The 26,903-nt window shown below is 37.0% G+C and overlaps 3 protein-coding genes across 25 annotated transcripts in view; 2 read left to right on the plus strand and 1 right to left on the minus strand.

The window, feature by feature from the left end:
* Window positions 1-386, plus strand: part of LOC140612849 (uncharacterized) — a 129,977-nt gene extending 129,591 nt beyond the window's left edge. For 3 of the 5 annotated variants that reach the window (XM_072791046.1, XM_072791048.1, XM_072791050.1), the window contains one exon: window positions 134-386. In XM_072791046.1, coding sequence (XP_072647147.1) covers window positions 134-386 — 253 coding nt within the window. The remainder of the gene's footprint in view (window positions 1-133) is intronic. The other 2 variants (XM_072791047.1, XM_072791049.1) reach the window with 1 other exon arrangement.
* EIF3M (eukaryotic translation initiation factor 3 subunit M) lies at window positions 360-25,086 on the plus strand. Of its 3 annotated transcripts, none has more exons than XM_072791043.1 (11): window positions 400-530; window positions 3,185-3,317; window positions 4,599-4,737; window positions 4,880-5,003; window positions 5,157-5,251; window positions 17,052-17,135; window positions 18,095-18,194; window positions 18,798-18,879; window positions 23,273-23,416; window positions 24,378-24,438; window positions 24,894-25,086. In XM_072791043.1, the coding sequence occupies exons 1-11, from the start codon at window positions 489-491 to the stop codon at window positions 25,012-25,014; spliced, it is 1,125 nt and encodes a 374-aa protein (XP_072647144.1). In that variant the 5' UTR covers window positions 400-488; the 3' UTR covers window positions 25,015-25,086. The 3 variants fall into 3 exon arrangements, with proteins under 3 accessions (XP_072647146.1, XP_072647144.1, XP_072647145.1); XM_072791044.1 differs by lacking the exon at window positions 400-530 and adding an exon at window positions 671-903; XM_072791045.1 differs by lacking the exon at window positions 3,185-3,317 and having other exon boundaries at window positions 360-530.
* Window positions 23,482-26,903, minus strand: part of CCDC73 (coiled-coil domain containing 73) — a 139,440-nt gene continuing 136,018 nt past the window's right edge. For all 17 annotated transcript variants that reach the window (XM_072791027.1, XM_072791028.1, XM_072791035.1 and 14 more), the window contains one exon: window positions 23,482-25,678. In XM_072791027.1, coding sequence (XP_072647128.1) covers window positions 25,457-25,678 — 222 coding nt within the window. In that variant the 3' untranslated portion in view covers window positions 23,482-25,456. The remainder of the gene's footprint in view (window positions 25,679-26,903) is intronic.

Raw genomic sequence — 26,903 nt, forward strand, 5'->3', positions numbered from 1 at the left:
AGGCTCGGTGGCCAGGGGCAGCAACGGAGGCACCAGGCAGCGTGGCCTGGACTGGCTGGCGGGGGCTGCGGGGGTTGCGGGGGCGTGGCTGCAAAGGAACAACTATTTTGAGCACAACTGTTGACCCCGCAAGCTACAGATTTGCGCGGGGAGCTGAGCTAACTGAAGCACAAGACGCGAGCTCAGCGAAGGACGGCAGGCGACACCGTTCCGGACGATGGAAGCGACAGGCGGAGCCAAGACCCGGCGCGGTCGAGGGCGCCCGTGAGGCCCGCCCACGCGCGTGCGCCCCGCCCCCAGCGCGAGGTGGGATTGGCCCCCCTGGTCCCGCCCATCTCGGTGGCCACGCCCCGCAAGACGGGCGCGGGGTAACCCGGAAGCGGTAGTGAGGCCGCCCCCCTCCCCCCCGCCCGCGCGCGCTGCTGCCGCTCTCTTTCCGGTCGGCGTGGTTTTGCGAGCGGAGCGGTCGCCGCGCCCGGGTCTTCGCCATGAGCGTCCCGGCCTTCATCGACATCAGCGAGGAAGATCAGGTGGGCTCCCGGGCCGCGCGTGCCTCCGGCGGGGGGTGCGGTTAGGGGAGTCTCGAGGCTGTGAGCGGCCGAGCCTGGACCCCGCGAGCCCGCTCCGGGGCTGAGAGGCGCAGCTCACGCCGCCCTCGCGAGAGTAGGGAGGAGGCCGCGAGGCGAGGCGCTAAGGCCTGGCCTGGAGCCGCGTTAGCTCTCGGAGCGTGGGCTCGGGCGCCGGGCCCGCCGAGGTTTCGCGGCCGGCTTCCTGGTTGGCGTCGCTCTTCCAGGCCGTGTCACTCCTGGCGACACTACTTTCTGACTGACTGGGGATGGTGTCTGCTTCCGTCTCCCCAGTGCAGCCACATCCGGAGTGGGAGGTGGCGAATCTCCAGACGACGTAAGCAGTCCCAGGGAAAAATGATTTCGTATGGAAGACGAAATGGTTTTATTATATGATCCCACAGGCAGGGGTGACCCCCTTTTAAACGAACGAAGGCCCTAGAGTGAGGGTTCTGAAACCTGAAAAACAGAACGTCAGTTTCATCCTCATGCTTTGAGGCATACTCATGTGGTGAACCATCCTAGTATTTTTTTTTTTTTTGCAACTCCAACTAACATAAAAATTTGGTTTCCATAGAAGAAAACACCATTACTATTCGAAGATAACTCTTAGAATTACAGATGTTGATTTTTTTTTTTTTTTACCCCCCATGGTAGAAGGGCAGATCCTCAGCCCTGAAGAGTAGAGGAAGAAGGGGAAATGAAAGGGTGGGGGAGGGGATTAGGGGAGGAGATAAGGCTAGGAAAGGAGTTGAGCTCATTGGAAAGGAAAATGTGGAAGACCAGGGAAAAAAGCATATATGGTTATTAATGGAATCATGTTATCAACAAATTGGCTATTAGATTGCCTCAAAAAAGTAATTGATTTATTTTTTAAAAATATTTATTCATGATAGAGAGAGAGGCAGAGACACAGGCAGAGGGAGAAGCAGGCTCCATGCAGGGAGCCCAAGGTGGGACCCGAGCCCGGGACCTCAGGATCACTCCCTGGGCCAAAGGCAGGCACCAAACCGCTGAGCCACCCAGTGATCCCCTCAAAAGTATTTGATTTAACATAAAGAAAGAACTTGTAGATGTAGGATGTTCTTGTCGTTGGCCTTATTTTAGTGTCATTTCTAGTTAGGTTATGCTCCTCTTGTAATATATCAGTTTGACACCAGCCATTCCTTTCAGGTGGATACGTGACTGCTTCAAAGTTTAACTTTGGTGAAATTCTGTGTTTGATTAGAGTAGGAAATGGGAGTTCAGAATTTTGTCTTTTCCTTTACTTGTCCTACTCCCACAACCACTTGTAGCCAGTGAAGCTGACCGATACAAACAAACTGTTGATTTAATGGTTCTTTTTTTTTTTTTTTTAAGATTTTATTTATTTATTCATGAGAGGGGGAGAGAGAGAGGCAGGCTCCATGCAGGGAGCCCGATGTGGGACTTGATCCCGGGACTCTAGGATCACACCCTGGGCTGAAGGCAGCGCTAAACCACTGAGCCACCTGGGCTGCCCCGATTTAATGGTTCTTGAAAAAGTTTGCTTTGTATCTACAAAGCAGAAGCTGAACAAATGCTTTTTTGGACCATATTATGTTTCCTGCATAGAAAAACATGTTCCCAGCAGTGTTTTTATGTTCTGACATGGTGACACTTGTTTCATGAAATCTTGTTTGTAATGCAACTCATAGGTGAAGTTATCTGCAAGGATAGCGCCATCAGGGCTACAGATTTAATGTACTTCTTGTAGGTAGCCAAACGTGTTTGTGGGTTTAGAAAATGTCATACTTGTGCATTTACTAATGGTATCCTTTCATCTCCCTGCTTAAGTTTTTCATATTACTATCTTAAATACCATCTACATTCATGTTTGGCTGCCATAAATACCAAGCCCTCAAAAGAGCACCTTACTAAATATATATATATGCATTAGACTAGAAAATGTCTGAATACCTATGTTCAGACCACAATACCTGTGCTACTGTAGTTATGTTTTTTTAGGTCCAAGGGTGCTTTCTGATCCAGATAGGTATTCTAAAAGACTAATTGCCAAGTAAATCCAATTTGAAAAGTATTGTATTCAAGACAACATTCAAAGGCATTTTTTTTATCTTTGTGTCCTCCCAAAATGCTTGTCTCAGATAGATTCTCAAACATTTTATTAACAAATAATTACCTTCTTGCCAAGGTAGTAGCAAATGTCTGTAGCTTTTTTAAGTAGCTCTATTATGTACACTTGAGAGCAAAAATATTTCATTTCTTTAAAACCAGTTGAATTTGCTAGGTCAGATTAATTTTCCAGCATACACAGCTCCCTCAGAAACGCTTTGGGATATATTAGAAGCTTTTGCTATGTACTGGAAGTTCAGCAGCATATAGGTGATATGAGAGAAATTCTAAAGGTGATCCATGTGGGCCATAGTGGGTTTCTGTAGTCACTTGGTCTTGTAGAGGAAAACCTGTGGCTTCTGTGGGGTGGTGATGGGGACTCAGGAGGAGAGGTACTTCAGCATGATAATTTAAAGTTGTTGTTAAGTGAAGTATTCTTATTTTTTAAAAAACAATGGTTTGAGATCTTGAATTTTGGCATTGTCCATTTTATAGATGTATAGCAATCTTATTTGATTCAACAGGCTGCTGAGCTTCGAGCTTATCTGAAATCTAAAGGAGCTGAAATTTCAGAAGAGAACTCAGAAGGTGGACTTCATGTAGATTTAGCTCAAATTATTGAGGCCTGTGATGTATGTCTGAAAGAAGACGATAAAGGTTTGTTTTTAATTTTTGTGTAATAACTTTTACTACTTATAAAGGACCTACTTCTCCCCCTGCCCCCGGTCCCCCAAGATTTTATTTATTCAAGGACCTGAGTGGCTCAGTGGATTAAGTTTCTGCCTTTGGCTTAGACCATGATCCCAAGGTCCTGGGATCAAGTCCCACATCAGGCTCCCTGCTCCTCAAGGAGCCTGCTTTTCCCTCGCCCTCTGCTGCTCCCCCTGTGTGTGCTCGCTCTCTTTGTCAAATAAATAAAATTTTTTGGGGGGGAAATTATTTATTTGAGAAAGAGAGAGAACGAGAGCACATGTGAGTGGAGGGGCGGGTCTCTCTTCTAGGACCCTGGATCATGACCTGGAAGGCAGATGCTTAACTGACTGAGCCACCCAGGTGCCCCATAAAGGACCTACTTTTAAATTTTTCTTGTAAATTATATTTGTTTTAGAACTGTTAAGCCTTGTTTTTAATTTAGCTTTGCACATGCTTGAGGTTACTCTTATCTGTTCTATCTGTGCATTAAACCTATTTTGAGAAAACCTTTTTTATGTCATGTTTTTTAAGCATTGTATTTATATACATTCAGTACTGATAATTCAGAATGAACTGAAGAAAAGTAAAGCTCTTTCCTTTTCATAGGTTTACATTAATATCAAATGGGATATAATTTCAGGTAATCTAAAAGATATTGAATTATTTGGCTGGTTCCCTGTTTATTGACATAAAATGGGAAATTTTGAAAATTGGGACTCATGTAAGGTTGAGATTGAATCTGTTATATAATTACTATCTTAGACTCAAAAAACAGTGACCCAGCCAGGAAGTTGACAACTTTCATTTCTCAGTAATTTTCTATTTATATGTAAAAGTTTTCTTCAGTTGGGAAAGCATTCTAACCTAAGACCTAACCAATAACTTCCAAATAATTGAATATCTTGCCAGTAAAAATTGAAATCACTTAATCTGTTTTACAGGTTGAAAACCAAATCTTAGATAATGGTTTTCCTTTTCTTTAATACAATGTACAACAGTGCTTTCTGGATGTTAGCTATACAACATAATTGGTTTCATTTGAATTCATGTATAATATGTTTTTAGCATAATGCACATCATTGAAGGAAAAGGGTTCTCTGGAACTGTTTTATAGTAGCCAGCTTGTATCTTCCTAAAGTATCTTAAGTTTAATGGTCTTTGATATATTAAAACACTGGAAATACATACTTAATTGCACACTAGGTATATGATAGCATCACTATTGTGTTATCCATACATGTGTAGATGTTGAAAGTGTGATGAACAGCGTGGTATCCCTCCTGTTGATCCTGGAGCCGGACAAGCAAGAAGCTCTGATTGAAAGCCTATGTGAAAAACTGGTCAAATTTCGGGAAGGTGAACGCCCATCTTTGAGACTGCAGTTGTAAGTTAAGAACTGAAAGAGGCTCAGTTTTTCAAGAGGCTCTTTTTATATCGATGTCATTTAATGGTTGAAAGCAAGAATTCTGGGGCTTGACTGTCAGCTGTGGCTCTTACTAGTTTTGTGATGTTTCTTTGTTAATCAGGCTAAGCAACCTTTTCCATGGGATGGATAAGAATACTCCTGTAAGATATACAGTATATTGCAGCCTCATTAAAGTGGCAGCATCTTGTGGGGCCATCCAGTATATTCCAACTGAGCTGGATCAAGTGAGTTATTATGTGGAATACTTGTTCTGCTTATAAATGTAGGTTTATATTATAACTAAAATAGGAAATATGTATGTCCTAAATATTACCTCTTAAATGATGTAAGTATGTTCAGCTATGTCACTAAATTTCCTCCTTTTGTCAATCCTATAGGTTCGAAAATGGATTTCTGATTGGAACCTCACCACTGAAAAAAAACACACCCTTTTAAGGCTCCTTTATGAGGCACTTGTGGATTGTAAGAAAAGGTATTCAGAATTAATATACTACCTTAAAACTTAACAGGCAGTACAGGTAGTTGAGGCTGTTTAAAAACAAGTAGGGTAAGTGATTTTGCTCTATTTTGTTCTCCAAAGAATTGCTCTAAATGTATTTCTGTAACTTTCACCTACTAAGTTAAACATAACTGCAAAGTTTAAAATAGTTTTTCCCATCCTTAAACTTTTTCAAAAGCAAAACTTTTATTCTAAAAATGGTATAACTGTTAATCCAAAAGCTTTACGTAACTTAAAAGATTAAGTTATTTAATGATGCTTTGATGTCTTAGAATGGGGTAGTGCTACCACTTTTGTTTAACGATAGTTAGGATCTATCAATCATAGTTTCCACAAAGGCTCTTTTATTAACAGTACTCCCAAAATTAAATTTTGCAGTAGACTCTACTAACTGAATACCTATTGGGCTTCTACAAGGTTTTAGGTTTCTAAGGCTTGTAATTCAGCCTAGCAAACTTCATGCCCCAAATACTTATTCTATATAACCAGTTTTAGGATGCTTACTAAGTGATAGGTTTGGCTTAGTTTTCAGAACCGGATAGTCTTACCCTTTTTTGACCTAGCTTTTCTATTTCTCTTTTCATGTAGTGATTAAATACTTGTAAAAAACAGTAAATAGTCTTCCCTTTAGTTTTATTACTGCACAATTTTTATACTGGCTTTTAATGCTGGGTATTTAATGTATTAGGGTCAGCAAGGTTAATATGTTTCTGTTAAGTAATGTAAACTTTTTGCAACTACTTAAATTTAACAATATAAGGGGAAATTTTTCTTGTGAAAGTTGGAATGTTTTATCCTAAGAGAAGAGAAGCAGGGGATCTTGCATTAATAGCTGTTTCATTCTGATCAGCGGTTACTGTCTGTTCATGTTAGCAGACTAATGACAGCATTCTAGCCAGTAAAGTTTTAAGAATAAATAGTTTAGGGCAGCCCAGGTGGGTCAGCGGTTTAGCGCCGCCTTCAGCCCAGGGCGACACCCTGGAAACCAGGATTGAGTCCCACATCAGGCTCCCTGCGAGGAGCCTGCTCACTCCCTATGCCTGTGTCTGCATCTTTTTCTCTCTGTATACACACTCTTGTGAATAAATAAATAAACTCTTAAAAAAAAAAAATAGTTTATAACAGAGGCCATTTCAAATGGAGAGAGCATTAAAAGCTGTTAGAGAAAGAATCCTTATTTTCATTCACACTTCAAATGGGCAATCTGTGGAGCCAGATCACTGAGATTCAAGTCTTGGCTTTCCTACTTGTATGACAATAAATTACTTACCATCTCTGTAACTCAGTTTCCAATTTCACAGTGGAAATAATAGTACTTAGTTCATAGGGTTGCTGAAAAACAAGATAATATTCATATACTTTTTAACACAGTGGCTTCATTATTGAGATAGCACTCAGATTTGGATGTTCTCACTATCTTCATTTTTCTTTTTTTTTTTTAAGATTTTATTTATTTACTCATAAAAGACAGAGAGAGAGATGTTCTCACTATCTTCATTTTTCTTTTTCTTTTTTTTTTTTTTTTAAGATTTTATTTATTTACTCATAAAAGACAGAGGGGGGGGGGTGGGGCAGAGACGCAGGCAGAGGGAAAAGCAGGCCCCATGCAGGGAGCCCGATGCGAGACTCGATCCCAGGACCCCAGGATCATGCCCTGGGCTGAAGGCAGGTGCTAAACCGCTGAGCCACCCAGGAATCCCTTCTTCATTTTTCAAGCTAACTTTTAAAAGTTAGTCTTTTTTTCTGATAGAGTAAGAGTTTTTAGGTTTCTCTCTGAATGTCTATTGTTTATCAGAGATGACTACTCACTGGATGATTTCTCTAATTGCTGTTTAGTAGGTTCTCTGTCTGCTATATGTAAAAGACAAATGACTAATGTTCTAAGGAATTCCAAATCTAATTTTTAGAGAAATGGAAATAGAACATCAGTAGCCATCTATACTCTTACTGGACATGTCCTAATATTAATGTACTAGAAAATACCTGCAGCATTTGTCACAGATGATCACCTTTTTCCTTCTTGAAACACTTTTCTTCAGTTGGTTTTTGGGGCCTCCTTCTCTTCCCCTCTTTTATTGAAGTGTAGTTGACATACAGTATATTAATTTCAGGTGTACAACATAGTGATTCTACATTTATCTACAAGGGGCACCTCTCTCGATTATTCTCTTTTTTATAGATTTATTTATTTATTTATTGAGAGAGAGCGTGCATGAGTGAGAGTAGGGGGTGGGCAGAAGAAGACAGTCTTCAAACAGACTCCCCACTGAGCATGGAGCCTGATGTGGGACTCCATCTCAAGACCCATGAGATCATGACCTGAGCCAAAACCAAGAGTCAGATGTTTAATCAAGTCAGTCAGATGCCCATCGATTCTTTTCTTCATTCACAGCTTCTTTGTGGGTTCCTTCTTCTCTCAACATTAGGATGACTTATTCCTGGGACTTTCTCTGCTCAGTTTTATTCATTCCTGATACATGTTTGTTTGTTTTTTGCTGTGAGTTTGGGTGAGGCTGAGTACCAAATGCAGGACAGTTTTTTATATTGCTAAGTTGTTAAAGTTTAGTATGAGATACTTCACATCCCTGTCCTCACCTACTAAAATGCCAGTGGTGCTTCCCAGTTACGAGAACAGCTACAACAGCTCTCATGCACTTGCAAATGTTCTGGAGGGCACATGGTTTAGAGCCACTGCTACCTAAGTGCACTCATTCAGTCATGTGCCTTTAAATACTGTTTATATGCTAGTGATTTTCACATTTATGTCCTGTATTTCTCCTCTGAATTCCAATTATCTATATTCAATCATGTGCCTTTAAATACTGTTTATATGCTAGTGATTTTCACATTTAGGTCGTGTATTTCTCCTCTGAATTCCAAGTATCTATTCCTTTTTAACATCTCCATTTAGATACTCAAAAGACATCTCAACATCTGCAAAAGTGAGCCATTGATTTTTCTTTCTTAATCTGTTTTACTTTCTCCAACTCAGGAGATGCCATTTCTTTGCTTCCATTTGCTCAAAACTCAAAGCTGGGATTCCTTTATGATTCCTCCATATCTTAATCCAATATCAAATCCTGTCAGCTCTGACAAATCTGAAGTCAGTCTGACTTCTTACCACTACCATTGCTGTCTTGTGGTCTAAGGTACCATTATTTCTTATTTAGATTTTTTAAGTAGCCTCTTAAATGTCCCTTTTGGGGTCTTGTCCCCCCTATAGCCTGTTTTAGTACAGCTGCCAGAAAGTTTTGTTTAATATGGAAGATCAGATTATGTTTCTCTTCTGTTACTCTTCTATTCAGAACCCCCCGTGGCTTCATTGGGAATAAAAGGCAAAGCTAGCTCCAGAGTCTAATCCTTCAAATCTGTTCCCTTGTTATTTCATCAGGAAGGTCTTTGTCTGTCTGTATATGTGACAATATTCCCTCCTACACCCTTGCATTGTTTTTTGTTTCTCTCATCCCTATTTCATTATTTCCCCCTTGCACTTCTTACTAACAGACTTAATTATATTTTAATGTTTAGTGTCTGTCCCTGCTAGAATGTAAATTTCCTAAGGGTAGGGACTTTAATTCATTAGTGTCTAATGTATGGTAGGCACTCTGTATTTGTTGGATGAATATTTCCAAAATATGTTAAAGAAGCAGAGATGTGAAAAAGCACATGAAGTGGTAGTTTATGGAACTAGAGTACATGCCCTTCCCAAAGGCTTTTTAGATTAAAAAATGTTGAAACACCTGTCAAGTATAAGATCCCTGGCTTTTTCCCCGATTTCTGTTTTGGAAATTAGTTTCCAGTATTTGAGTGTTGTTCTTTGATTTCCGTGAACAGATATAGTCCACTGGTCACTATAATTTGTTTTCCTTGACCTCTCAGCGCCATGTGACCATGATACCTATTCATAGAAACTTCTCTTGACTTCGGTGACACTACTCCTTGCTTTTCTCCAGTGTCTTCGGCAGTTGATTCTCAGACACCTTTGTAAATTATTCTTTCTTTGCTCCATTAAATACCTCTATTAAATCAAGATTGTGTCCTGGGCAGGACCCTTTTTCTCACTCTCTCTGCCTGGGTCATCACATCTGTTCCTATGGCTTCGTCATCTACTCTGTGGACATCCATGTCTTTAACTCATGCTTCTCTTCTGTGTGTGGATTTTTATATTCAGTGTCTTTCAACGTTTTTCTGAGTGTTTCCACTGAGACACAGCTGCCTCAAACTCAATGTGACCGTAAAGAATTTGTCATTTTCTCTCTCTAAATTAGTCTCTGTTCCTTAGCGAGACATCTTGAGGTGTAATCTTCTATTTTCTCCTGTCTGCAATCGTAATGATTTTGTGAAATACAAGTTTCAGCACATTTTTCTTTAGGACATACTAAAAAATCCATAGCATGTAAGACCTTTCTTACATGGGTTCCTACCTACTAAGGTAGCATGGGCTTGGTGAATGTAGTGATAATCATGCCATTTTTGTATGGTATGTTGACAAACTACAGAAACTTTGCTTTGTTTAATGGATATTTCTTCCCTCCATTTCCCCCCAATACATAAACCCTTCTTCTTGCTTATCACACCTGAGAGTTAGTAAACCTGTGTCTGCTACAAAAGCACCCTGGTCTTTCCCAATCTGAACCAGGGGCTAGCACCTTTTTGTGTGGTCCACGAGCTAAAAATGGCTTTTACAATTTTAAATGGTTAAGAAAGAAAATCAAAGGGAGAATAGTATATCATGGCATGTGAACAGTATATGAAATGCAAATGTCCATCTCCATAGGATTTTGTTGGAACATAGCCATTCTTATTTATGTATTGTCTGTGGTTGTTTTTGCCAAGACTAGAGTAGTTGCATCAGAGTCTGTATGGCCTACAAAGCCTAAAATATTTACTGTCTGACCCTTCACAGAAAGTTTGCCTACCCCTGATTTAGACTGTTTACATTTAACTTCGTTTCTCTGCCTAAAACACTACTCTCATGTTGAGGTTAGGTACCTCTCTTCTCCAGCCTTCTTTTATCATGGCACATAACAAACACCCTTTATTTTTATTTTATTATATTTTTTAAGATTTATTTATTTATTTATTCATGAGAGAGAGAGAGGGAGAAAGAGGCAGAGACATAGGCAGAGGGAGAAGCAGGCTCCATGCAGGGAGCCTGACATGGGACTCCATCCTGGGTCTCCAGGATCAGGCCCTGGGCTGAAGGCGGCGCTAAACCGCTGAGCCACCCAGGCTGCCCCATAACCCTTTATGAAGAGGTTTGTGAGGTTGTACCCACAGTGAAGGCTAGAAACCTGATCTGTCAACCTGGATGAATAAACGATACCCACCCTAAGGAAGTAGAAGAGGATGGCTATTTCATTTAAATATTAAATTTCTGTCACACAACTGATTTAAATTTTAAATTTTAAGATTCGGTTTTTGCCCAATACACATAAAATGTAATTTTCTTTCCTGCCTCTGGATTAAAATTCTGAGATTCACCTTGCCCTTTTATTTTTTTTATTATTATTTTTAAAATATTTTATTTCTTTATTCATGAGAGACACCGAGAGAGAGGCAGAGGCACAGGCAGAGGGAGAAGCAGGCTCCCCACAAGGAGCCCAATGTGGGACTCTGGTCCTGGACCCCCCGGATCATGCCCTGAGCCAAAGGCAGATGGTCAACCACTGAGCCACCCAGGCATCCCATCACCTTGCCCTTTTAGTAAGAATGCTTCTATCTGTGGTGCTTGATTATTTTACTTACATTGGTGCTTGATGAGTTCAAATCGAACAGCATTTTTTGAGCCCTTATTATATGTCAGATACCGTGCACTTTAAATGGATTCTTTTATCTGACTTTTGTGGATTCAGAGTTCTTTAGCTGGATGATATATTAGGTTGAAGTATACTGTGGCTGCTAAAACTGGAAAATTAAGTGCACATGTACTTGTAGAGAATCATAGGATAATTAACTGAGTAAAACAGATTTTCATTAAAATTTTCTTTTGATTCTTATATCACTGTATTTAAGATGCTGATTACCACTTAGCCATGTCTGTGTTTACATTGGGTTTTGTTTTGGTTTGTTTTGTTTTTAAGATTGACTGATTTGTTTTGGGGGGTGGGGTAGGAGGGAGAGAGAATCCCAGGCTGACTCCATGACTGGCTCTGCACTGGGCATGGAGCCTGTTACAGGGCTTGATTCCATAACCCCAAAATCACAACCTGAGCTAAAACCAAATCAGTTGCTCAACTGACTCTACCACCCAGGCACCCTTACATTTGTATATTTTAATAAACCTTTAGTTTGTAGGAAGTTGTAAAATACCGTTTAGTTTTTTTAAATAAGTGCTATAGCTCCTACTGATTTTACCCAAGTTGAATCCAGATATTGGGGGCGGGCGGGGTGTTTAGCGGGGGAGAAAGATTTTTCCTAAAAAGCTAAGCTTTCTATAACTGTCCGAAGATTCATCGATTTAAAGGAAGAAATAAAAGGTGAAGCTAAACGTTTTCTAAGACTTCAAATTGAATGAATGCATTTTGTGCTTCTCACTGCAATTAAAATCAATCATCTGTATAATCTTAAGAATAATACAATCGGAAGGGTATTTTTAGTAGTAATTTAAATATATGCTGTTGGCCCAACTTCACCCATGTTGTTCTAATAATTCCTAGGACACAAAACTTTTTTCCCCTTCTAAGGCCTCTGTACTTGGTCTTTCCTTTTACCCAGCCTTCCACCACCAACACTTGTGATCAATTATTTTGCCTTCTTTAGGTTTCATCTTCCTTCATTCCTTCAAAGAGAGACTTTCCCTGTGTAGTTTCCTGTCTCTGCTTCTGTTACTCCTTTACATCACCATTTATTTCCTTCATGGCACTTGTGGGTTTTTTTTATTTTTTAATCACTTTATTTTTTCATTGTAAGTATACTCTTTAATCCCCCTGCCCTGTTTCACCCATCTCACCACCCACCTCCCATCTGGTAACAGTTTATTCTTTGTAGTTAAGAGTTTGTTTCTTAGTTTGTCTCTTTTCCTATGCTCATTTGTTTTGTTTCTTAAATTCCACATATGAATGAAATTATAAGGTATTTGTCTTTCTCTGATTTATTTTGCTTAGTATTTAGTTCTATCCATGTTGTTGCAAATGGCGAGTTTTTTTTTCTTTTTTATGGCTGAATAATACTCTGTTGTGTATGTGTATGTATTTTCTTTAACCATTCATCGGTCAGTGGTCACTTGGGCTGCTTCCATATCTTCGCTATTGTAAATAATGCTGCTGTAAACAGAGGAGTGCATGTATCCCTTTGAATTGGTGTTTCTGTATTCTTTGAGTAAATACCCAATACTGTGATTGCTGGATCATGGGATAGTTCTGTTTTCAGCCTTTTGAGGAACCTCCATACTGTTTTCCACAGTGGCTGTACTAGTTTGCATTTCCATCAGCAGTGCACAGGGGTTCCTTTTTCTTCACATTCTTGTTAACACTTACTGTTTCTCGTATTTTTTATTTTAACCATTCTGACAGATGGAACATCTCATTGTAGTCTTGATTTTCATTTCTCTTGACGATGAGGGAGTTGAGCATCTTTTCATGTGTTTTTTGGACATCACCCATTTTTTAATTGGATTGTTTTTTGGGTGTTGAGTTGTATCAGTTCTTTATATGTGTTTTGGATACTAACTCTTTATTGAATATGTCATTTGCAGATATCTTGTATATTCCATAGGTTGTCTTTTAGTTTTGTTGATTGTTTTCTTTGCTGTGCAGAGGCGTTTTAGTTTGATGTAGTTGAATAGTTCATTTTTGCTTGTTTCCCTTTCCTTGGGAGACATCTAAAAAAATGTTGCTACAGTCAGCGTCAGGGGAATTACTGCCAGTGGTATCCCTCCAAGATTTTTATGGTTTCAGGTCTCACATTTAGATCTTTAATATATTTTGAATTTATATTTGTGTATGGTCCAGTTTCTTTTGCATGTAGCTGTCCGGTTTTCCCAACGCCATTTGTTTTTCACTGTTGGATATTCTTTCCTCTTGTGTTGAAGATTAATCGACCATATAATTGTGGGTTTAGGGATCCCTGGGTGGCACAGCGGTTTAGCTCCCGCCTTTGGCCCAGGGCGCCATCCTGGAGGCCTGGGATCGAATCCCACGTCGGGCTCCCGGTGCGTGGAGCCTGCTTCTCCCTCTGCCTGTGTCTCTGCCTCTCTCTCTCTCTGTGTGACTATCATAAATAAAATCTTTAAAAAAACAAAAACAAAAACAAACAAATTAAATAATTGTGGATTTATTCTGGGTTTTCTGTTCCATTGATCTATGTGTCTTATTTTTATGCCAGTACTGTGTACTATTTTATTTTTTTAGTATCCTATATTTTAATTACTATCTCTTCGTAAAAATATAACTTGGGCAGCCTGGGTGGCTCTGTGATTTTAGCACTGCCTTCAGCCCAGGGCGTGATCCTGGAGACCTGGGATCGAGTCCCACGTCAGGCTCCCTGCATGGAGCCTGCTTCACTCTCTGCCCCCCCCTCTCTCTCTCTCTCTCTGTCTCATGAATAAATAAATAAAATCTTAAAAAAAAAATTTTGAAATCTGGAATACTACACTTCAGTTTTTTATTTTTCAAGATTGCTTTGGTTATTTGAAGTTTTTTGTGGTTCCATACAAATTTTAGAATTGTTTGTTCTAGTTCTGTAAAAAATGCTGTTAATGTTTTGATACGGATTGCATTAAATGTGTAGGTTGCTTTGGCTAGTATAGACATTTTAACAGTATTTGTTCTTCCAACCTATGAGCCTGTGATGTTTTTCCATTTCTTTGCATCATTGTGAATTTCTTTTATCAGTGTTTTATAGTTCTCAGAGTATAGGTCTTTTACCTCTTTGGGTAAGTTTATTCCTAGTTATTTTATTGTTTTGTGTAATTGTAAATGAAGTTTTAATTTCTCTTTCTGTTGCATCATTATTAGTATATAGGAATACAGATTTCTGTACATTAATTTTGTATCCTCTGGCTTTACTGAATTCATTGATCAGTTCTGGTAGTTTTTTTGGTAGTGTCTTTCGGGTTTTCTGTATAGATAGTATTATGTCATCTGCAAATAATGAGAGTTTTACTTTTTCCTTACCAATTTGGATGCCTTTTGCTATGGCTAGGACTTTAGTACTCTTGAATAAAAGTGGTGAGAGTGGACAGCCTTGTCTTGTTCCTGGCCTTAGGAGAGAGGCTCTCAGTTTTTCACCATTGTGTATTTTGTTGGCTATGGGTTTTCCATGTAAGACCTTGATCATGTTGAAGTATGTTCCCTCTAGATCTGCTTTGCAGAGGGTTTTATCACAAATAGATGTTGTACTTTGTCAAATGCTTTTTCCGCATCTATTGAAATGATCATGTGGTCCTTACCTTTCTTTTATTGGTGTGATATATCATACTTATTGATTTGCAAATATTGAACCACTCTTGCATCCCTGGAATAAATCCCATTTGATTGTGGAGTATGATTTTTTTAAAGTATTGTTGGATTCTGTGTGCTAATATTTTGTTGAGGATTTTTGCATCTATATTCATGAAAGATGTTGTCCTGTAGTTCTCTTTTTATGTGATATCTTTATGTGGTTTGGGTATCAAGCCTCATAGAGTGATTTTGGAAGTTTTCCTTTTCTATTTTTTTGAATTCCTTGAGAAGAATAGGTATTAACTCTAAATGCTCATTAGAACTTGCCTGTGAAGCCATCTGGTCCTAAACTTTGGTTCTTTGGGAGTTTTTAATTACTAGTTCAATTTCATTACTGGTAATTGGTCTGTTCCAATTTTCTGCTGTAGTTTTGGTGGGTTATTTGTTTCTGGGAATTTACCTATTCCAAGTTGTTCAATTTCTTGGTATATAGATTTTCATAATATTTCTGTTAAAATTGTTTGTTTCTGTAGTATTTTTTTTCCTCTTAGTGATTTTATTTGGCCCCCCCCCCCCCTTTTTTGGATGTATCTTGCTAGAGGTTTATCAATTTTGTTCATCTTTTCAGAGAACCAGCTCCTGGTTTCATTGATCTGTTCTGGGTGTTTGGTTTAAGTTTCTGTATCATTTCTTTCTGATCTTATTTATTATTTCCTTTCTTTTGCTGGATTTGGATATTATTTTTTTTTTCTAGTTCCTTTAGGTGTAAGGTTGGGTTGTTTATTTGAGATTTTATTTTATTTTATTTATTTTATTTATTTTATTTATTTTATTTTATTTTATTTTATTTTTTTTATTTATTTTATTTTATTTTATTTTATTTTATTTTAATTTATGATAGGCACACAGTGAGAGAGAGAGAGAGAGGCAGAGACATAGGCAGAGGGAAAAGCAGGCTCCATGCACCGGGAGCCCGACGTGGGATTTGATCCCGGGTCTCCAGGATCGCGCCCTGGGCCAAAGGCAGGCGCTAAACCGCAGCGCCACCCAGGGATCCCATGAGATTTTCTTACTTCTTGATAAATCTGTATTGCTATAAACTTCCCTCTTATTACCACTTTTGCTGCATCCCAAAGATTTGGGACCATTGTGTTTTCATTTTCTCTGGTTTCCATGTAGTTTTTTATTTCTTTGATTTCTTGGTTGACAAATTTCATTGTTTAAGAACATGTTATTTAACCTCCATATATTTGTGCTCTTCCCAGATTTTTTTGTTACGGTTGATTTTTTTTTTCCCCCCTTACGGTTGATTTCTAGTTTCATAGCATTATGGTCAGAAAAAAATGCATGGTATGACTTTGGTTTTTGTTTTTGTTTTTTTAATTTGTTCAGACTTGTTTTGTGGCCTATTCTGTGATCTATTATGGAGAATGTTTTTGGCACTTGAAAAGAATGTGTTTTTTGTTTTAGGATAGAATGTTCTAAATATGTCTGTTAAATCTATGTGGTTCAGTGTGTCATTCAAAGCCAGTGTTTCCTTGCTGATTTTCTTTTTGGATAATCTGTCCATTGATGTCAATGGGGTGTTGAAGCCCCCTACTATTATTGTATTACTATTATTTCTTTTATATTTGTTATTAACTGTTTTATGTATTTGGGTACTCCCATGTTAGGTGCATAAATATTTACAATTGTTAATCCTCTTGTTGAATTGTCCTGTTTACGGTTATATAGTGTCCTAGTCTCTTGCTAACAGATTTTGTTTTTAACTCTGTTTTGTCCAATATAAGAATTGCTACCTAGGCTTTCTTTTGACATCCATTTGTATGTTAAATGTGTCTCTATCCCCTCACTCTTAGGTTACAAGGCATCTCTTGGTTTGAAATGAGTCTCTTGTAGACAGCATGTAGATAGATGAGTCTTGTGTTTTTTTAATCCACTCAGTCACCCTATGTCTTGATTGGAGTGGTTAGTCTATTTAACATTCAAAGTAATTTTTGATAGGTAAGTATTTATTACCAGTATGTTATTTATTTTGTGGTTGTTTCTATAGATTTTCTCTGATCATTTTCTTGCTCTTTTTCATGGTTTGTTGGCTTTTAGAAAATGATATACTTGAATTCTTTATTCTTGATGTATCTATTTTTTGCACATCTGTTAGTGCTTTTTTATTTCTGGTTACCATCATGGCGCTTACTTGTTATTTTTCATTAGTTGTTGGGCTTTCCTCCTAGAAGGAAAGTTCCATGATTTTTCTCAGAGTGGGACCGTGTCTCTTGGTCACCATTGTATGTATTATCAGCATAGTGCTTGGCACTTAGTTAATATTTTTGAGTGAATGAATGACAGTAATGATGTCCTGAAATTCCTAAAGCAGTATTTCTTTTTAGTGATGCTGCCTCAAAAGTCATGGTAGAGTTGCTAGGAAGTTACACAGAGGACAACGCTTCCCAGGCTCGAGTTGATGCCCACAGGTAATATTAATAAGCCTGCTGTTTGGATGGGGTGCCTGCAGTGTGGAGGCTGAGTGAGCTACAGTAGAAATCCTGTTTGCATCTCCCAGGGGACCAGAGCAGTTTGAAATTATGGGCTCTGGGGGGTTCCAATGTAGATACTAAAATTCAGGATTTGTTATTGGAATAACCATAGATTGGATATGGAAGAGCCACATGGTATTTTCTCCTTAGGGTATTGCTGGTTTGGGTGTGATAATTCCAACCTGAGAAGTAGAACCTAGTATCAGGTTGATTTTACCTTAATGTTAAGCTATGAGGATGAGGAAAAGTTGGTGGCATCCTGAAAGTTAGCCCATTGCTAATGAGAATAACGGCTTCAGACAATCTAGGCCAACTTTGTGGCAATAGTAATGGAATCAGTTTTTTAAATCTGAAATGGAAATGATGACTTCTTTATTGGGTATGGCTTCACAGGGAGCTATACGATAGGTGTTGCTATATAAAGCATAGTTTGTGAGAAAGATCTCTAACTCTGAAGTAAGACTGCCTACATTCAAATACTCCACCACTTAATTAGTACTTATTGGGCAAGTTCTTTCAGAGCCTGTTATCATCATTGATAAAATGGACGTGATAATACTGTATATCAGAGTGTTGTAAGGATTGAGTGAGGCACTTACCTAGTGTCTGGCATATGAGAAAATGCTGCTGCTGTTTTATTCACTCTGATTATTTTGATCGTGCTTTCTCTCCAGCTTTTTAAAATCTACTTTATTATTTTATTTTATTAAAACAGATGTACCTGATAAATAGATTTATTGGCTTGTTTTAATTTCAGTCCTGTGGCTTTTTTTATGCTGTGTATATTGAACTCGTAGATATTTAACTGAGTTAAATATATTTTGCAATCTGTAAAAGTTGGTGAAAAGTTCCTGAATCTCAGGACTCTAAGCTTGTATTTTTGTCTTTTAATTAAGGTGTATTGTACGAGCATTGAAAGATCCAAATGCATTTCTCTTTGACCATCTTCTCACTTTAAAACCAGTCAAATTTTTGGAAGGCGAGCTTATTCATGATGTAAGTACTTTATCTAAATGTGGAAAATGTTCTCTTTTCCTAAATGTAAAATACTGAAGCAGAACTCTTTCTTTGTATTCATGAACATGACTGTTAGATCTGGAAAGAGAATCGTTTATTCTTTTTATGTCAGTAACAGAATGAAATTTAGGACCAGCTTTTTTTCCCAATCATTGAATGTACCTATTCTTTCTCCCTTTCCTTTATCTACTTGCTGGGCTGTTATGAACTTATATGATAAGCAAATTTCTTTTTATATGTAGTGTCAGCTAACCCTCGTTAGGAAGATAAAACTGATATTTAAAAACACATGAACATACTTTTCGAGTACAAGTATAAAATACATTTTGTATTAGTTTCCATTTGTACTGTGCTGTTACCACTGTCTTTTCAGGGTAGATCATTTAGTATTTACTGATTCTTCATCTGAATGAGTCTTAATGAAAGCAAATGGTTTAGATGGTAATTTGATCAAACAGATTTATATTTCTGCACTAAAAGAAGCATAGAGAGTTTTATTGCTGAGAGTTAATGTCTTAAAAATGTCTTGAGTATAAATCTAGATTCTTTATTGAATATTGTATCTTTATTTTCTATCTGTAGCTTTTAACCATTTTTGTGAGTGCTAAACTGGCATCATATGTCAAGTTTTATCAGAATAATAAAGACTTCATTGATTCACTTGGTAAGTTTTGGGAGTTTATTTTTTGTTGGGGTATAAAGAAAGATGGGAACATGCTATTCTAGAACTCTCTTGTACTGTAAGATCCAGCAAATAAGACTGGCCTTTTGTGTAGATTACCCTAACCAGTGGTGTATGCTAGAACAGCAACAAAAGAGGCCGTTTAAAAGATTATTCATAATGAATTGGGAATGAGAAACCAAGAGGTTGTAGGAGGTAGCATTTGTGGTGGAAAGAGCATGAAACTTGGAGTTAGAAAACTTGAGCCTTTTTTCCCCTCTCTCTGTAAGAGCTTGTTGGACTTCAAGCCCTCCTACCAGGTTCTACTAGACCGTGCTTCTTTGAGGTGAAATTCTAGCAGGAAGCAGATACAGATAAAAACACTTCCATTGATATGTATGTGGGTTTTGGTTTTTTTTTTTAAAGATTTTATCTATTTATTCACAAGAGACATAGGCAGAGGGAGAAGCAGGCTCCCTGCGGGGAGCCCAATGTGGGGACTCGATCCCAGGACCCTGGGATTCCACCCTGAGCCGAAGGCAGAAGCTCAACCACTAAACCACCCAGGTGTCCTGATACATATGTTTTTTTTTTGTTTTTTTGTTTTTTTAAGGTTTTATTTATTTTTTTATTTTTTTTATTTATGATAGTCACAGAGAGAGAGAGAGAGGCAGAGACACCGGCAGAGGGAGAAGCAGGCTCCATGCACCGGGAGCCCGATGTGGGACTCGATCCCGGGTCTCCAGGATCGCGCCCTGGGCCAAAGGCAGGCGCCAAACCGCTGCGCCACCCAGGGATCCCCTGATACATATGTTTTTAAATTGTGGAATGGAGGGTGGAGCAGAAGAGCACTCTAAGGATCACTATTACTTTGATCATAATGGTGACTTTCAGAAGTACTCATTTTAATAGCTGACAAAATTTGATGACTAAGATACTTTATTATTTAAAATAAAACCGTAAAATTCCTTACATTTTTGGTGCTTTTTAAAAAAGATAGTTACATAATTGAAACAATTTTTTTTCTTTGTAATATATTTTATGCTTGGTGCACAACCCTTCCCCAAAATTAACAAATTCTAGAAGTATATGTATTGTTAAGCAGATCTAAGTGAGGCTGTAGATGGAATTAGAAATGGCGTTACATGATGGGAGAAACTTTCTTTACTACGATTTGTTGAAGACAGCATAGTCAGTCTTAGTTTTATATGATTTTAATCTTTGAATTTTCTTTGTAGAGCATGAGAGTTCAGTGTTTGCCAAACTGAATTTAATCTTACCCTCACTGAGCAAATTCCACATATATATTCAGTATTTAATTTACTTCTGGAGCATGTTTTTAAGATACTAAAATTACAAGGAGAAAAGTTAGAAAATCTTTAGTTGAACAGATTTAAATTGTTCTAAAGCTACCAGTTTTTTGAGCGTGAAGTCAACTATGAAACTAAGGTGCTTTGTTTTTCTACTAGGCAATGATGAAAATATCTTAGAGGTTGGTTATGTTTTCTGTGTTAATATTGAATTGTTAGCCTCCTGGTTTGAGATAAAGATGAAGAATACATTTATAATCTATTTTGATTATACTATTAGTCCTCAATTTGGCAGTCATTAATTCCTGTCAGCTGTATATTTTGTGCTGCCATTGGAATTGGGGAAGATTGAATTATTCTGAACATAATAAGGCATTTGAAATACACCAAGATAAAGTAGATGCAAGTGTATTTGTGTAGAATGCTTTGCCAGGTGCACTAGACCCAGAAAACCACATTCTGTCCCAGTTAATTTGTTTTGTGGCATGAAGCTATGTGATGGAATGTTAATGTCAGCAACCTCTTTATTTACGCACCAAGGAAAAAGGAGTAGTAATTAACACTTTGACACTCCCCCATTGATGTGTAATTGACTGTTTCAAAGGAGCACTGGTTCATAAGCTATTGCATGCATTAAAATTACGTTTTCTATATTGCAGCATTTTAAGACAGGGGTCAGTGACAATGCAGAAATTGTTCAATGATGCACATTTTTTTATTACTGCATTAAGGTTTTGACATATTAGTAATGAATAAATGTTTCCATAAAATTAGATTTTTTTATAACTTTAAAATTGAAATATGACACAGAACACTGTGACTTCCTCTTTGAAGGTAATGTTCTAGTTTCATGAAACAAAGCATAGCTTTCTACAAGTCTTTAACTCATACTTCACTGGCTTAATAGTTTTGATTTTGAGAATGAGTTCTAACCACAGGTTTCCTCATGTAACACAGATAATGGTCCTACATAATTCATTCTAGAAGTAATCTTCATTTCTCTGATAAATTCTTAAATTTATGGTAAGCTTGTAACTACACAAAGAGTAGCAGTAAAGAAGTATTTTTAACGGTATCAGAAACTTTAGGAATGACTATCAGTTTATCATACTAAAAGAATTGTATATGCCCAGAGAACTGGAATGTAAGGAATTTTCTTGTATTTGAAAATATTGAGGAAAAATGTTCAGTAGTTATTCTCTGTGATAGAAAAAACCTATTTCTAGTTCATGGTGCCACCCAGAAGTCCAATTCCCTTTTTTGCCTTTAGTTTCTTGAACATATATGCAATTAAGCTATGTTTTATTAGAAATTTGTAAAAGATGGTTTGGGCAAAACATCTTACTAAATATGTGTATTTTTTATTTTACATGTGTTAGTAACATTTATTACAACTAAAAGTCTGGTTCAAATGCTCAGATTCTACAGGTGGCATCAGTTTATCAAAACACTTTGTTTTATTTTTTTTTTATTTTTTTTTTTAAAACACTTTGTTTTATTAACACTGACAACTTGGGCCAACAGTAAGCATTATCCTGTGTCAACTGAATTGCCCTAACATGTCTACATGTAATCTGGTGTTATACAGTTGCTACCTTCTTGCTTCAGAAAGTTAATCAGCATCTAATTTGCATTTGTTAATTAGGGTTAATGTGCACTAATTGATTTTTTGATGCTTGTAGATTTCCATTAAACCCGGTTAGCAGAACTTACTTGGATACCTCATTCATTTGAGTTATGATGATCATGTTTTTGTTGAATCTGTGCCAAATAGAAGGCCTGCATCATAATTACAGCTAATTAACAGATGATTATGTCCTGTATTAATGGGCTTCCCTTGTCTTCTGCTAATATATGTTATAAATTTCAAGTTTATTTATGGAGTGCTTAGAACTTTTTTAACAATAGAAACTTGAGGCTCTTAATTATTAGAGGGTACGTGATTGATCATTTGCTCAGTTTACATAATTTGAAATATTAGAGAAAAGGAGCGTGTAATTTAGATTAATTTTAGAAATCTGTTTATATATAATTAATAAGTTAGCATCAAATCAAGTATATATGATACCTGTGTTATAATTCACTTTCCACTTAAGAACTGGTAATTTGGGTATTAAGGACTTGTAAATATTTATTTGTATTACTAGTAATTTATCTTGTAAGTAAATGCTGTTTTGAGGCCTAGTACTGCCACTCTGACATATAAGACATTGATTTTTATTTATTTATTTAACGATTTCATTCATTTTACTTTTTAAGATTTTATTTATTTATTCATGAGAGAGAGAGAGAGAGAGAGGCAGAGACACAGGCAGAGGGAGAAGCAGGCTCCATGCAGGGAGCCCGATGTGGAACTCGATCCCAGGACTCCAGGATCAGGCCCTGGGCTGAAGGCGGTGCTAAACCGCTGAGCCACCCAGGGATCCCTATATATAAGACATTTAATCTCTTTGCTCTTCAGTTTTCTTGATTTTAAAATGAAAGAATCAGGACTAAGTAAATTAAGTTTCCTTTTGGGTCTCACAATTGTGATCTGAATAATCGTAACTGCATGTTTCACTAGAAATTTTAAGACAAAATATTGTTTGTACAGTTTTCTGTGACCTGAAGGGAAATGGAATGTTTTTATAACTGAATGTATATGAAAATATTTTAAGGCTTTGTGTCTACTAGTAATACACAAAACAAAAAGTATTAAGGAGTCTTGTGTTTAAATGGAAAGCAAATAGTAAAAATAAACTTAATTACAAAAAAAGTTTTTATAAAATGAACTTTGTACATTTTATCTCCTAAAATGTGTAACTGTAAAAAATGTAAAATGTCCAGAATGTTTAGAGTTTAAAAAATAATCACTTTATAAGCCCGTTCTTAACTTTGAACCCGTGACCTGTGGTCCTGTAGTAGTAAAGAAAAATAATTGTAATGTTTCATAACTTGGTTATGGGATTAGTTTATGGTTTGCAAATATAAGTAGCTTTGTCAAAATTACTCTGTAAATGCTCGGTGACTTTTGACACAAGAGCTGTAATTGTGCAGATCTTTAACTGCTATGGATGTTCATCAGGCTTTACCGTTGTGTTATTCAGGTCTATTACATGAACAGAATATGGCAAAAATGAGACTGCTTACTTTCATGGGAATGGCAGTGGAAAATAAAGAAATTTCTTTTGACACAATGCAGCAAGAACTTCAGATTGGAGCCGATGATGTTGAAGCATTTGTTATTGATGGTAAGGCAATTAGAACATTTTCATTTTTTCCCTAGAATTTCTCTTTTACCTTGTGGAATATAAGATTTTTGTATCTTGGGGCACCTGGCTGGCTCAGTCAGAGCATTCAACTCCTGATCCTCAGGGTCATGAGTTACAGCCCCACATTTGGCATGGAGCCTACTTCTCAACAAAAAAAGATTTTGTATCTTGAAACTGAGTCATATCCTAACAAAGCTAGGTTCTCTTGCAGCAGATGTGTATGTTTAGATTTGCAGATTATATTTGTAGTAGAATGAAAATTCAATGGAAATACAAAGGCCTTTATGGTGTACCATAGTGGTTAAGAGCCTAGGTTTTAGTATCAGACCTGGGTTTGAGGTTTGAGGGCCAGGTCTTCCTCTGTGAAATCAGAATGTAGGAGTTAATAATGTAATTGTGAGGATTAAATGAACTAATGCAGGTAAAGCACGTAAGCCCAATGCCTGGCACATACTCTGTAAATACTAATCATTATCAGTTTTTTCCATTGGCTAGAAATAGGACCTTTCCCAACAATTGCATTATAAAATGATTTTAACTGTTACTCACATTTTTTTCTGGGCTTAAGTTTGAAAGTTGGAGAAATTGTACAAGATTAATAAAACGTATAGAACTATTGACATGGTTTCTTTTTAATGGTCTAAGTCTCAAACTGTCCTATAAAGGAGTAATATCTTATTAGGAACTTAGTATTTCCCCCCCCTATGCAGTTGTAAGGGAGAACACTTAGAATAGACTTGCCTAGCAAGTATAGGACAAATGTGTGACCTTCTTCTTGGTTCCATCATGTTGCTGTGCTTGTTATTAGATACAAAAAGCCAATTTATAAAATCATGTTTGAGAATTGTAAAGTTTTATTGTGGTTTACTTAGTTTTATATCTTAGCTGTTTTTCTTGGGAATTTTCCATATAATGTATCATGTAAAACATCTTTTTTCAGCAGTAAGAACTAAAATGGTCTACTGCAAAATTGATCAGACCCAGAGGAAAGTAGTTGTCAGGTAAGACACTTAAGACTTTGCAGTATTTTGTAGAACAATTTAGTTTGTTCCGATTATTTCACTTAAATGTTTAGAGAACCAAGGTGGTGTTCTTATCAGTTGACTGTAGTTAAATAGTTGCTATTTATCATAATTTTATTAAAGTTCAGACTGAATGTGATTAGCTTATTTAATGAAAGAGTCCTATTTTCCAGCACATTTCATTTAATGGCTCAGCATTGGCTAGAATACTAATGACTTTTGTGTCTGGTTTATGTAGTTCAGGAAAACAGAAGGAAGTAGGATCAATATGATAAAGATTTTTTTTTAATAATTTAGAATTGTAAGAGAATTAGAAGCTTATGTCTTTCATGTATATTTAACTAGATACAAGTGTGTAGTATTGTAAAAAAAAAAAAATGCCAAAAGGATAAGAAGTTGACTAATAACTTTGTTTTTAATTTTTCAATTTTTAGTCATAGTACACATCGGACATTTGGAAAACAGCAGTGGCAGCAACTGTATGACACACTAAATGCCTGGAAACAAAACTTGAACAAAGTGAAAAACAGCCTTTTGAGTCTTTCTGATACATGAATTTTTATGCTATATAAAATTTGGTTCTTTTTGGAAGAAATCTAAATCATAGTAAAACAAACTAAAATTTGACTACAGTCTGGACATTTATTGTCTTAAGTCACGAATTTCGGAGGATACAAAGTAATGTTACAAAGGGTCACTCATATAATACATAAGTTGTGTTCTGCAAGGAAAGGGGTTGAAAGTGCGGAAAGAGCTTTGATGAAAGGATATATGGAACAAAAGCAAACTTAATTAAGGGGAATTGGCTGCTAACGGCAATCTCAGCTATCTTAAGTGAGCATTTGTAAAAGCATAATAGTAGTAATTCCATCACATCAAAAGAAACTGGAAAACCGAGTATAACTAAAGTTTTGGTGTAACATTTTTGTTCTAGTCAAAACCTTATTGATATTTCAGTTACATCAGTTCACCACTGAAAGCATTCATCAACATTCCTTTAATCTGTCATTTCTTCCAACATGTCTTCTGCTTTTCTTTTCTTAGGTTGGTTGTCATTTTCTAAGCTTAGGGACTTTTCGATTTCATTAATTTGATTTGTTACCAGGCTCTGCCAGTCATCCTCCTCAGTAGAGGATGCAGCCAGGGCAGCAGCATCTTTAGTCCTGGTTGCCTGAGAATGGCTTTGTAGCAGAGCTGATTCCAGAGGCTTTATTTTCACCTAGGAAAGACCAAACCTGTTTTGCTTACCATTGAAATGACTCGGTTTTTAAAGTCACCATTAAGAGTTAAAAGAAAATTTATGAATATGTGATAAAACCATCATTTTTCTTGACTGATTTTCAACAACTACCTTAATTTGGCCGAAGAAAAAATGAAATGTGAATCTGGAGGCTTGTGTGTATGTAGTAGCTCCTAGAGATCCCTAATAGAGCCTAGGGATACCATGAACATTTTCTAAAAGGTCTTGAGCTTTACATTGGAAAAGAGATTTAAAACAGCTGCAGGTCAAAATCTGTTTTATCTGCTGCTACCCCTCTTCCCTTTCCAAACATGTCTATGTTTTGTATCTTCTCTAAAAATGCTAATGGAGGGAGACTGCCTATAGAAACTTCCTTGTACTACAGGTTTCCTCTCGTGCTTCAGGGAACCATTGTTCACAAACAGGAAAGAGCAGTGAGGTATTTGGAAGCTGGCATGTTTCCAAGGCACTGCATTGGGTCATACTTCTAATACTGTGTTAAAAATACCTAAGTTGCTCATTTTAAGAATTTTTTCCTGATAATAATTGTTCGAAGTTCAGATAATAGAAAAGTATAAAGAAACCAAAATCACTAGTAATCTATCCAGAGAGAGTGGTCAACGTTTTGGTATTGTATGCTACTAATCTTTTTTTTTCTTCTATTTTTAGCATATCTGGTCAGTCTATAGACTTTCATATCTTGCTTTTCCCCCTCTATGGGCTGTTTCCTAGGTCTTTAAAATTTTTCATAAACCATTGTCAGTGGCTGCACAAAAATAAATTTGAGTTAATTTCTTGAAAAAAAAAACTTCTGATAAAAGGTTGTATATTTTAGAAATAATGAACAGGGTAAAAATTACCTAAAATCTCACCTACCATTAAACATTTTGATGTAAATATTCTGGTCTCTTCTGTGTATATATACACTTTAAGATCTGGATCATATTCATATCATTTTCTAGTCTGTGTTAAAAACATTTTTTAGCATTTTTCCTCTGTTCTTAAAAGTCTAAGAACATGGCTCCATTATATTCCATGTTCCATAATGTAATATGTTGAACATTTAAGTTGCTGAGAAATACTTACTGTTGTAAATTAGGCTATGATGAATGTCATTTGTTGTCAGATCTTTGTGAAGATCTTCGAGTACTGCCTTACATTAAAAATCTAATTGGACTGGAAAGGGTGGTATATGTATAAACAT

The sequence above is a fragment of the Canis lupus genome, chromosome 21, assembly GCF_048164855.1.
Source record: "Canis lupus baileyi chromosome 21, mCanLup2.hap1, whole genome shotgun sequence".
NCBI lineage: Eukaryota > Metazoa > Chordata > Mammalia > Carnivora > Canidae > Canis > Canis lupus.

Bases quoted from the DNA above. Each gene is read 5' to 3' on its own strand.
- EIF3M (XM_072791043.1), top strand. From the start codon at position 489: ATGAGCGTCCCGGCCTTCATCGACATCAGCGAGGAAGATCAG. The intron at 5,252-17,051 runs GTATTCAGAATT...ATTTCTTTTTAG, and splicing joins CTTGTGGATTGTAAGAAAAG to TGATGCTGCCTCAAAAGTCA. The intron at 18,195-18,797 runs GTAAGTACTTTA...TTCTATCTGTAG, and splicing joins AAGGCGAGCTTATTCATGAT to CTTTTAACCATTTTTGTGAG.